The 13,133-nt window shown below is 37.3% G+C and overlaps 1 protein-coding gene across 1 annotated transcript in view; it reads right to left on the bottom strand.

The window, feature by feature from the left end:
- Positions 1-11,528, bottom strand: part of LOC311605050 (uncharacterized protein) — a gene marked incomplete at its 3' end in the record, with an annotated part of 38,093 nt that extends 26,565 nt beyond the window's left edge. Inside the window, exons 1-2 of the mRNA XM_084795337.1 lie at positions 11,368-11,528; positions 3,738-3,807 (exon numbers count right to left, since the gene is read on the bottom strand). Of these exons, the coding sequence (XP_084651463.1) occupies positions 3,738-3,776 (39 nt within the window). The 5' untranslated portion in view covers positions 3,777-3,807; positions 11,368-11,528. The remainder of the gene's footprint in view (positions 1-3,737; positions 3,808-11,367) is intronic.
- Between the last annotated feature and the right edge of the window lie 1,605 nt (positions 11,529-13,133).

Below are 13,133 nucleotides of genomic sequence, written 5' to 3'. Positions count from 1 at the left end.
GCATGGCCTCGTCCTCTGATTAGAACCTGCTACAAGCTTAATTCAGCCGCGCAACTTGAGATTTACTTTTCACATGCTGCTCTTTGTCCTTCCGAGGACTTTATTCTCTAAGGGTTTTTGTCCTAGCTTGCGCTTCCTCTTTGCTCTAAATTGATTGAATCTTGGACATTTGTCCTTCTGGATTGAATAGCTGTGGGTGTTCCTTTAATAGAAAAGTACTTTTTAACCTGAGGTCATTATGCTTCTCTCAGCCCTTTGCACAGAAGTTTACTTTCTGATAATTCCTATATACTACTGCAAATATATCTCATTTTGTGTAGCTCCATAAGTTATGTTTGTTTAATTATTCTTTTTTATTTTTTATTAATTTATTCTTGTTACATCTCAATGGTTATCCCATCCCTTGTATCCTCCCATTCTTCCCTCCCTCCCATTTTCCCCTTATTCCCCTATGCATGACCAAGTAAAATAAAGGGAAAAACCATTTTATAAGTGACAAAGGTATATATCTGATAAAAAAAACATAGGTATAAAGTGATTTGGGGCCATCGGAGAAAGAACATCGTGTAGAATGGTTGGGTAGTGTGCCAAGGAATCCAAGCGCACTCTCCAAGATTGGTGTCCACATTGAGACTGAATGGCGTGAATATAATGAACTTGTGCATATGGTTTAATGAACCTGTTAAATAGGGTTACAATCTATTAGAACCGAGACTAAGAGAGTGAAAGATCATTATCAACCGATGGATGATAAGGAGACCCCCAAACTGTGACTGGAGGTGCTCTGTAATCCACAGTGGGAAAGAATAAAGGGAAGCCATAAAGAGACCAGATGATTAGGAATACAGCCTAAGCAGAAACAAAAGTGCAGATATTGCTCCAAAGAATGATTTTTCAAGCCCTTAGAAATGAATCTAGTTAAAAATCTCTGTTCTAGGTGGGTGGTGCTTCATTCCTGTGATACCAACACTCTGACACAGAGGTTCTCAATCTGTGAGTTACAACTTCTCTAAAGAATCTAATGACTCTTTCACAGGGGTTGCCTAAGACCATCAGAGAAGACAAGAATTTACATTGTGGTGAATAACAGCAGAAAAATAATAGTTATGAGGTAGCTATGAAAATAATTTTATGGTTGGGGGTCACTACCACATGAGAAATTATATTAAAGGGCTGTAGCATTAGGCATTCTGAGAACTACAGCTCTGAGAGGGAAAGATTATGAGGTTGATGCCAACTTAGGCAACATGAAAAAAATGACACAAACAAGAAATTCTGGTCTGTTCCACAGATCTTCTTATTATGTGTGTCTAGGACCAAGCCCAGATATTTCATCTTTTATGTATTGGCCAAAATATTTCCCCATTAAAGAAATACTAATCCTTAGGGAAAAGAAAACAATCCTGGTTGAATATTTACTGTCTTCTAGTATTTTTTAAATGCCATTCAGACATGTTTCCTTCTATAGAGAGCTGGTTAATGTCTAAGCATACTGCAATATTCTTTCTTTATGCTGTTGCCTTCCATCTCATACAGAATGTCTAGAGCATGATGTCAGTTTGGTCGCCCTTCTATTCCTGCCTTCCTGGCCATGAGCAACTTATACATAGGGACGTCCCTTTGCTGCTTTCATGGGGCTTACTTAGTTGAGTGCTTAGTCAAAAGTAGAGTCTCAAAACTCATTTTGTATTTGCCCCGTGTCTTTAGTGGAAAAGAGACTGCTAAGTTAGGTTGAAAGCAAATATCTAAATGACCACCTCATTGTACTCCATGGCCAGTCACTATTGCTGTGTACTTTCTTGTGATGTCATTGTCTAGTTTTGGTATCAAGATAATGGCGATCCAAATGGTGCCCTCATGAATTGATTTGAGAAATGTTGTCACCTTTTCTGTTCTTCTTAAAAGAATTTTTTAAATTTTTCTTAAACTTAAGTGTTTTATAGAATACACTGATAGTCGTATGACCTAGATTAACGTCATGGGAAGGAGTTCTAATTATTGATTTGTTTACATGATGTAGGTCTAGGTCTGCTCAGATTTGTTTTTTGTTCTTAAGCCCGCGTTGATTCATGTATTTAAAAAAAAAAGTATCCTTTTCATATGAGCTGTCTCATTTGAGCATAATGTTACTTTTAAAATATGTGCTTATAAATCACTAGGACCCTTGTCTTTTGTGATTATATACTTATATTGTTTCTATTTTTTTTGAGATTTGAGCCATCATTCTTTTTTGTTTTGTTTTCCTAAAGTACTAACAATTTTGGTTTTGTTGCTTTTGTTTTAACCCTCTATTTTTATGAGAATCAAATTTCTTACAGTGATTTCAAAGCAAACTAACAAAAGGGCACAAGTCTTGCTTTGTTAAAAGCTTCATTCATGGGAAATTATAAATATAAATTATTTTTAAAACACATATTTTTAAGTTGAATTGGTGGCTTGTCACACATATCTTGATACTCTTCAACCTTGCAGAACAGAAAGGGTTTTTGAAATGTTCATAAGTCAACTGCTTAATATATTAATATTTACTTTCCATATTTGCTCAGTGAAAGTTGAAATACATTCCATTGCTTTCTATTTACTGTGCTATCTCTAGTTGCCCAGTTAATATTTGGCTGTCAGAAATCTGAATGTCATGAGATTTTCATTGTATCTATTTAATAACCAGCTTTACAAAACACACATCATTATTTTTCAAAAGAACTTTCTTATCGAGATTCATGCTCATGACACAGCGGCAGTGGAAAGCATTAGTGCCCAACACAGAAACATCAGCTACAGAGAGATTTCAATCTTTTTTTTTAAACAAGCATCTCGTTCTCTGTTTTTATCTCTATTCTTATTATTGGTACTTTGTTTTCTGAGTGAAAGAATAAAACATAGAGTATTCAAGACCCTGTCATCAATTGGGTGAGGAAAAGTGAGAAGCAGAGACACATAAAGGATGCTTCTAGGTTTCTATGTTGACTCTGTTAACAAAAAGCAACAAGAATATATGTATTTTGGGGTTGTGGGAGATCCTGAATTTGATTCTTATTAGTGAGGCTGCCAAGAGAGACCTACATTATTTCTATATAGTCATGCATCAAGAATGAGTGTTCCCATCTCAAAATTTATTGAAGGATGAGCAGAGGCATAGATTGACTGTGCATGTGTTACATATGCACAGAGGAGAAAATAGATAAGGTACATTAGAGTTATCTGTATTTTTCAAAACTATTTTTTATTTTTATGTATACATTTATATTATTAGACATATATAAAACAAACTACATACAGCAAGAAAAACCATGAAACAATCAGGAACTATATTAATGTGACATTCATAGCCTTTTTCATTTGTTAACCATGAAGAAAACATATTTCCTATCTTGGTGAGTTTAAAATAATGAATGTAAATCAGTATTTATCATATCTCATCTCTACCAACTTAAAACATCTACCTAGACCTAACAACATCTTAACCCTAAACAACTAAGCTTAATTGTAAAACTAAACTATCTGGACTTCAATTGCATCAGAAACTTTGGAAGAAACAAAATTAATTACCTAAGTAAACAGGAAGTGCAGGTTTGCAGGTTAGCAGCTTCCAAAGTGAAAAAAAATGTCAGAGACAGTTTTCTGCCTGAACAATCACTCAAAACTCTCTATAATGTTGGAGCATCAGCTTCAGCCTTCTAGCCAAGTATATCTGACAGACATATTTGTGAGGCAGGAAGTACTGAGGGCTTGCTTACCACAGCTTGGCAGAGTTTGGCTGCCCACTCTGCCTGCATCCAGCTTGCATACTTTTAGGCCGCATTCTGTCTGTGGTAAAAATGAGGACATTTTGCTCAGTGCCTTGTTTACCACATTTGAAGTCATCTCCATAAAGAGACTCTTTGATGCTTATTATCTTCTTTGAAGTAGACTCGGTGTTGCAAGTAGTTAACCTGTCTTAATATCAAAGAATCCTTAAAACAATAAAACATGTTTAAATGTCATATTCTGTAGGGCTCTGAGGTTTTTGAAGACCTTATCTAACTATTTTACCATACCTATCTATAGAATTATACCATCCTATTACCCCTAGGATATATATTGTAGTGATAAAAATAGACTAGTAATTGACATGACCATGATTTGATCAGTTAATGATTAACTTGTATAATTTACTAACCTAAACTGCCTGCAATAGCACTTTCAAAGTACTGGAGGCAAATCTTGTATTTTACTTGAATTGTATGGGTTACAATACTTCATATTACAGTAGAAATATATATAATGTGTGTGAAAGATAATCCTAAATTTGCATTCTATACCAATGTGTCAAAATTAAACTTATTTTACATCAATATACAAAATTCTATACCAATAAATTAAAAATAACCTTGTGAGCAACAATTAAGGCCTTAAATTGAGGGGTAGACTCAATAATCTACTTTTTGTTCTATCATCCCTTTATATTTCTTTCTTTCTTTCTTTCTTTTTTCTTTTTCTTTTTTTTTTTTTTTTTTTTTTTTTTTTTGGTTTTTCGAGACAGGGTCTCTCTGTCTAGCCTTGGCCATCCTGGGCTCACTTTGTAGACCAGGCTGGCCTCGAACTCACAGCGATCTGCCTACCTCTGCCTCCCAAGTGCTGGGATTAAAGGCATGCGCCACCACGCCCGGCTCTATATTTCTTTATTCCTCCTTCTTTCTTTTCAACCCCTATCTCCAAACCTAAGAAAAAAAGATAAAGGAAAAGAGAGACATCCTGAGTCCCATCTTGTTTCCTCTCTGAAGAAGATCAATAGTAACATAACTACCTCTCAAAGAAAATAAATATCTATAACCCAAGAAAACAACCAAAAACCTACCTACACACTCTTAAGAGACATGAGGTATCATTCTCTTAAGGTTTCTTCTGGCTGATTTGGGATGAATAATACCTTCGTAGGGGCCCAAATAAATCGGAGAAATTAGCTAAACAAGCTAGGAATAGCAATTGTGGTCCAATTTCTAAATCTGGAGAAATTCCAGGCTCAAGAGAAATCCTGTGTGTGACAGTCTGAAATGCTAGGCCAATTGGTATTGGAAGCTTTCTTCTAAGCTGTCTTGGGGAGAGCAACTGAAGCACTTGGTGATGGAACATGAAGGATGCAGCATGTCAGCACCCAGCATACTGAGAGGAACGAATCCCGTCAGATCTGATCTAGCTTCAATGTCTTGTTCTTTTGTTTTGAAAACATAATTTATCACAAACTTTATACAGTCCCCAAATTATAAATGTGTGAGGTGTGACAGGACAAATAAGGCTAGTTTTCTGCTCTTTGTATGAGCAGAAGAAAGACATCTACAAATCTTCATTCATGCCATATGAAGAATAGGATCTAATCCTAAGTCACAGTGATTCTGTAACCAACAAGAAGCATTGTCTATGCATAGACATTCAGGTCTCAGCCAGTGTGAGAGCTACTTACATGTAGTGGGATTAGGAATATAAGTTACCTGTTTGTTCTGGAGCTTGACTTCTTTACACCCTGATTAAGCCCCCTCCTTCATCACCTCCTGCTCCTACTTTCCCTCCATCATTCCATATCCCTCCATTTCCTAGTCCTCAGCCAGTCAAGTCTCATCTATAGTACCTGTATCCTCTTCCTCTGTGGCCTGGCAAGGATGCCCAGCCAGGGGGAAGTGATCATCATTGGAGCGGGTGGCAAAGTCCATGTCAGAAGTAGTCTCCCCATATTGTGGCACCAACAAGGAGACTCTGCCACCTATCTACTAAATCTGAGCAGAGTGTCTAGGTCCTTACCGTGCATGATTCTTGGTTGGTCCAATAGTCTCAGATACAGTCCCCTCCTCCTCCTGGATTTTTAAAATGTGTATCTTATTTATTATTAATTTATTCACATTACATCCCAAATATTATCCCTTCCCTCTTATCTTCCCATTCCCACTCTCCCTCCCTCTTCTGCCTATTATTCACCCTTAGACCACTGGCAACAGCCTATTAAGTCTCATCAGGATAGCCTGAATCCCCTTCCACTGTGGACACAATAGGCCATCTTGCTAAGGGGCATTGACCAAATAGTAGGCACCTAAATATATGTCAGAGGTTCAGCAACAGTTTTTCCCTCTCTTCCATGCAGAGAACCAGCATTCCATTGGCTACATCTGGACACGCGGTCTTGATTCTCTGCATGCATTGTCCTTGACTGGTGTATCATTTTGTGTAGCCCTCCCCGCCCCCCCACATGCCCAGATGTGGGCCTGGATGGTCTCCCTGTGGAGCTCCTGCTCCGGCCTTGACCTTCCACCCCCTCCACACTCTTCTTTGCAATTCTTAGAACTCTGGCCAGAGTCCAGCTTCGACTACCAGTATCTATCCTGATCCCCCACTGGGTGGAGTCTCTCAGAGGACATCTATGTTGAGCTAATATCCACTTATATGTGAGTATATATCATGTGTGTCTTTCTGGGTCTCGGTAACCTCGCTTAGGATGATCATTTCTAGTTCTATCCATTTGCCTGCAAATTTCAAGATTTCCTTGTTTTTAATACCTGAGTAATATTCTGTAGTGTAAATGTACCACAGTTTCTTTATCTACTCTTTAGCTGAGGGAAATCTAGGTTGTTTCCAGATACTGGCTATTACAAATAAAGCTGCTATAAACATAGGTGAGCAAATGTCCTTGTTGTATGGTGGAATATCTTTTGGGTATAAGCTCAGGAGTGGTATAGCTGAGTCTTGAGGTAGAAATATTCCCAATTATCTGAGGAAGCCCCATTTTTATTTATAAAGTTGTTGTACAAGTTTGCACTCCCAGTAGCAATGGAAGAGTGTGCCTCATTCTCCACATTCTTGCCAGCATGTGCTGTCACTGGAGTTTTTGATCTTAGCCATTCGGATAGGTGTAAGATGGAATCTGAGTCATTTTGATTTGCATTTCCCTGATGACTAGGGATGTTGAACATTTCTTTAAGTGTTTCTCAGCCCTCCAATATTCCTCTGTTGAGAATTCTGTTTAGCTCTATACCCCATTTTATTGTATTATTTAGTTTGGTGGTGTTTAATTTCTTCAGTTCTTTATGTGTTTTAGATATTAGCCCTTTGTAGGTTGTAGAGTTGGTAAAGATCTTTCCCCAATCTGTAGGCTGTCACTTTGTTCTGTTGACAGTGTCCTTTGCCTTACAGAAGCTTTTCAGTTTCATAAAGTCCCATTTATTAATTTTGATCTTAGAGCCAGAGCTATTGGAGTTCTACTGAAGAAGTTGTCTCCTATGACAATGAGTTCTAGGCTCTCTACCATTTTTCCATTGTATGGTTTTGGCTTCTTTGTCAAAAATAAGATGACCATCGGTGTGTGGGTTTATTTCTGGGTCTTCAATTTGACCCCATTGATTGACTGACCTACTTATACGTTAGTACCATGCCATGTTATTACTGTTTCTCTATTACACAACTAGAGATAGGGGATGTAGATTCATCCAGTAGATCTTTTATTGTATAGGATTATTTTAACTATCCTGGGTTTTCTTTTCCATATGAAGTTGAGAATTGATCTTTCAAGGTCTGTAAAATATTTGTAAGTATTTTGACAGCGATTGCATTGAATATGTAGATTGCTTTGGTAAGATGGCTATTTTTACTATGTTGATTCTCCCAGTCCATGAGCATGGCAGATCTTTCTATTTTCTGATATCTTCTGCAATTTTTTTTTTTTGTGCAGAGACTTGAAGTTTTTTTCATATAAGTCTTTCACTTACTTGATTAGAGTCACACCCAGATACTTTATATTATTTGTGGCTATTGTGAAAGGTGTGGATTCCCTAATTTCTTTCTTAGCCGGTTTGTCATTAATATACTAGAGTACTACTGGCTTTTTCAATTTGATTTTGTATCCAGCCACTTTGTTGAAAGTATTTTTCAGCTGTAAGAGTTCCTTGGTAGAATTTTTGGCATCAGTGATGTATAGTAACATATCATCTGTGAATAGTGAAACTTTAACCTTTTCTTTTCCTTTTATAAATATCCCCTTCGTATCCTTTAGTTGTCTTATTGCTTTAGCTAGGATTTCAAATACTATACTGAGGAGAAACAGAGTGGACAGTCTTGTCACGCCCCTGATTTCAGTGGAACTGATTTAAACTTCTCTCCATTTAGTTTGATGTTGACTATATGCTTGCTATATATTGCCTTTCCTGTGTTTAGGTATATGCCTTTGTATCCCTGATCTCTCTAAGACTTTTAACACAAAAGGGTTGTGGATTTTTGTCAAATGCTTTTTTGGTGTCAATGGAGATGACCATATGTTTTATTTTCACTCAGTTTGTTTATACAGTTGACTACATTGATGGATTTCCATATATTGAACCACCACTGCACACCTGGGATGAAGCCTATTTGGTCATGGTGGATGTGATTTTTGATGTTTGCCAGTATTATTAAGTACTTTTGTAGTGATACACAGGGAATCCAGTGGAAAAGTGTCAGGAAGGAGAAAAGGGCCTGGAGGTAAAAGAGCTCCACAAGAAGACCAACAGAGCCAACTAACCAGGACCCAGAAGTGCTTGCTGAGACTGAAGCACCAATCAAGTTCCATGCATGCACTGGAGCAAGACTCCCAACACAGATGTAGCCAAGGTGCAGCTCAGACTTCATATGGGTCCTCTAATAATGGGATCAGAAGTTACTTCTGATGTGGACTCTGTTGCCAGCTTTTTGATTACTTCCCCTTGGTGGGACTGCCTTGCCAGGTTACAGGGAAAGAGGACTCATTCCGTCCTGATGGAACTTAATAGGCTGGGATGGATGGGAAGGGGGGAACTCCCCTTTTCTCAGAAATAGGGGAAGGGGAAAGGGGGAGAGAAAGAGATGGTGGGACTAGGAGGAGAGGAGGTTACGGCACGACAACCAGGATATAAAGTGAATAAACAACTAAAGAAATAATAAAGAAAAAAAAAGAGTTGGGGCTTTGGGAGATGACAAGATTGGGTCATTAGCTGCAACATCATGGAATAATTAGTGGCCTCTAAAGAAGACTGTCTTTCCTTTTCTGACAAGTGATGACACAAATAGAAGGTCCCAACTATGATCCAAGAAACAGGCCCAGCCACACACTTAATATCCCAGGACCTCCAGAATTAAGTGTTACAAATTTCTGTTGGTGATAAATTACTAGGTTGTGGTACATTACTATATTAGTCTGAGTGGATTAAACATAATTTTAAATATTTTATTTTTATATTATGTGAAAAATATATAGTATTAAAAATATATAATTTTTAAAATATTTTATTAATTTATTCATATTACATCTAAATTGTTAGCCCATCCCTTGTATCCTCCCATGGCTCCCATACCAGTTATCCAAGTTAAATCAAGATCAGATAAGCAATTTAAACAGAATTAAAGCTGTGATTAAATATCTACCAACAAACCAAACAAAAAACCATATTAAAAAACCCAAAAAAAAACCAAAAAACATAAAACCAAACAACAAGAACAAGAACAACAACAGAAAGAACAAAAAACCCAGGGCCTGATGGTTTTTGTATATAAATTTACCAGATGTAAAGAAGTGTTAATGTCAATAATCTGCAAACCGTTCCACAAAATAAAAACAAAAGGAACATTGTCGAGTTTATTTTATTAGGCCACAAGTACCTTAATACTCGAACCACATAAAGGTCAATAAAAAGAGAGAGAGAGAGAGAGAGAGAGAGAGAGAGAGAGAGAGAGAGAGAGAGAGAGAATATTATAGATCAATTTCCCTTATGAACATAGATGTAAACTTTATCAATAAAATATTTGCAAACCTAATCCAAGAACTTTAAAAGCTTATCCACAGCGATAAAATGGGCTTCATTCCAGACACGCAAGGATGCTTCAACATACATGAATTGATGAATGTAATCCACTACATAACCAAACTGAAAGACAAAAAACACAGGATCATCTCATTAGATGTAGAAAAGGCCTTTGACAAATTTTCAGCACCCTTTCATGACAAAAGTCCTGGACAGATTATGGTTACAATGGACATGACTCAACATTAATAAAGGCAGTTAACAAAAAGCCATAGCCAATGTCAACTTAAAGGTAGAGAAACTCAATGCAATTCCACTAAAATCAGGAACCAGACAAGATTTTCCACTTTCTTACTCTATATAGAACTTGAAGTCTTAGCTAAAGCAATATGACAACTGAAAGAGGTTAAAGGAATACAAATTGGGAAGGAAGAGGTCATCTTTATTTATAGATGGTATGAGAGTATACATAAGTAAACCTAAAACATCCGTTAGGATACTTCTATAGCTGATAAACATTCTCAACAATGTAGCTGGACACAAAAATTAGTAGCCTTCATATAAACAAATGACAAATGGATTGATGGAAAAATCAGGGAAACAACACCTTTCACAATAGTTTCAACTAATATAAAATATCTTGGGGTAACTCTAACCAAGAAAATACAATTGTTTAAAAAGAGGCATTTTGAAATGCAATACAGGGGGAGCTGAAGGGATGCTTCAGCCCTTAAGAACATGTACTGCCCTTGCAGAAGACTCAAGTTCAATTCCCATCATCCATGTCTGGTGCCTCTCAACTGTCTCAACCTGCGGGAGAAGATCTGGAACCTTCTTCTGGCTTCCATAGTAACCTTCACTGTACACACACACACACACACACACACACACACACACACACACCTCACACACTTAAAAATGTAAAAAGTAACATAGAATTATTACTGACTGTTCTTTATCTAGGTCCTTCTTTTCTTTTTTTTTATTATCATTTATTCAGATTACATCTTGATTGCCAGCACCTCACTTGTATCTTTTTCTTGGTTTTTCAAGAAAGAGTTTCTCTGTACAGCTTTCCTGTCCAGGATATGTTCTGTAGATCAGGCTGGTCTTCAACTCACAGCAATCCACCTACTTCTGCCTCCCTGAATATTGGAATTAAAGGAGTATGCCACCTTGCCCAGCTTATATGAAGGTCTTAATCAGGATGAATCTATTTCTATTTTTTCTTTATGAATCCTTTCTTCAATCTCAATAAAAACTAAGCACTACCATATATGACTGTACATAATACCATGCTAAGCTTTGGGGAATACTGTTTGCTACTGAGTTTAAGGGGATGTTTCTAGCCAACTATACAATTCATTCAACGTACCAGCAGCTGTTTGATGCACTTAGCACTCAAAAGGAAACAAAAGACACCAATACTCAATTTATTCCATTAAATCACAGTTATTTCCTCAATAATATATGCATAGCTAATGCTGCATCCATTCACCATTGTTTCCAATGCATTTTTTTTTCTGATTTCACATTTGACAACAATATCCTTCACACTTTCATGTTCAATTTGTAAAGAAACTTGAAAACTTACCATTAAAGTCATCTTTTGCTTCCAACCATTTTATAAAGAAGACGGTTTTTACTTTATGTCGAGAAAATGATGCTGTGCAACAAGGATTTGTGCTCAAAACAGTGTGTATTCCTCCTTCCTAGGGATAGATATTCAGAGCTTCCTAAAGTAACAACTTCTCATAATGCTTTTCTAAGTGGCTGCTGAGATGCTTCTTTATAATCACATATGGAGGTGGCAGTGCTGATGTCATAATCACAGGTGTCATTACGAGACTTGTACTACATTTTTCTGTCCTTTGTTACAGATTCTGTGAAACAGTTCTGCAGACATTATACTCTCTACTCATGTTTTCCTGGTAATATTTCATCCAAAACAGTTTTGTTCTTTGGAAATAAGGCAGTTGCTGGGCTTGGGTACAGCTCAGTCATAAACCCCTGTCTTTGTTTGGTGCAATCCACAGCAACACAGAAATAAGTAGTAAATAATAAAGCACTTGTTCAAGCACACGCCGGTACTCACACAGCATCTCAAAGATCTCAACAGAGATTTGGGAGAGATAACTGAAGCTAAGACTATTTGGAAAATCCACATAAAAACCTACTATTTTGTAGTATATTATGTAATATATGTTAACATAGTAATATAATATGTAATATATTATGTTATATATAATATATGCATTCATGTGTGGATGTGTCTTAGCTAAAGTTTATTGCTGTGAAGAGAAACCATGCCCATGGCAATTCTTACAAAGAAAACCATTTAGTTGGGTCTTCCTTACAGTTTTAGAGGCTTTGTCCATTATTGTCAAAGTGGGAAGCATAGCAGCATACAGGCCAGCATGGTGCTGGAGACAGAGATGAGAGTTTTACATCTTGATCCACAGGTAGCAGAAGGAGACTGTGTGTCATACTGTATAGCTTGAGCATATAAGACCGCAAAGCCCACCTATAATTGGCATACTTCTTTCAACAGGGCCACTCCTACTCCAGCAAGGCCATACCTCCCAATAGTGCCTCTTCCCTACAGGACAAGCATTCAAACACATGAGTCTATGGAGGCCATACCTACTCAAGAGGTCTGTGTAGGTAAAATACACAAGGGATTGTCTTCATCGATGGGAGTCAAAGGTTGCCAAATACTAGATTATCTCATCTCAGAAGCCATAGGTTTCCAAATACTAAGTGCAGTGCCAGGTTTGGGATAATCTCCTGGAGCTGGTGGTCAGAGGTGCTTGGAGGACTTCATACAGAAATGCAAGCTAATGCTATTGTTCTTGGTTGCCCATCACAGTTCATGTTAATGCCTGTTTTACAAAGATGCTACACACACTGGTCATGTAACATGGAGACATCCAGTTGGTATTGACCAGGAAGGATACTCACTTCTACAGAGCTTTCATAGTACTGCAAGGTTCTGTACAGGTTGCTATCCTCTCCAGAATTCAAGGCCCATCTCAGAAGAAGCAGTAGAAAGATTGTAAGAACCAGAGGCTGGGGAGGACTGAAGCAAAACCGTGTCTTCTGGACATACTAGGATCAGTATATTCAGGAATCTTAGCATCTTTGTGTGTCTGTGAAAGATGAAAACAGCAAATATTCTAGCATGGATGGATTAGATTAGCTCAACAGTTAATAGCATTGGATATACAAGATGCACAGGGACAAAGATACAGCAAAGATTGAGTGAATGGCCAACCAAAGACTGGCCCTACTTGAGACCCATTCTCTGGGAGAGAACCAATCCATGACATGATTAATGTTAATCTGTTATGCTTATAGACA

This window comes from Acomys minous, assembly GCF_964271855.1.
Source record: "Acomys minous genome assembly, chromosome: 9".
In the NCBI taxonomy this organism is placed as follows: Eukaryota; Metazoa; Chordata; class Mammalia; order Rodentia; family Muridae; genus Acomys; species Acomys minous.
This window is presented reverse-complemented; position numbering and strand designations above follow the sequence as displayed.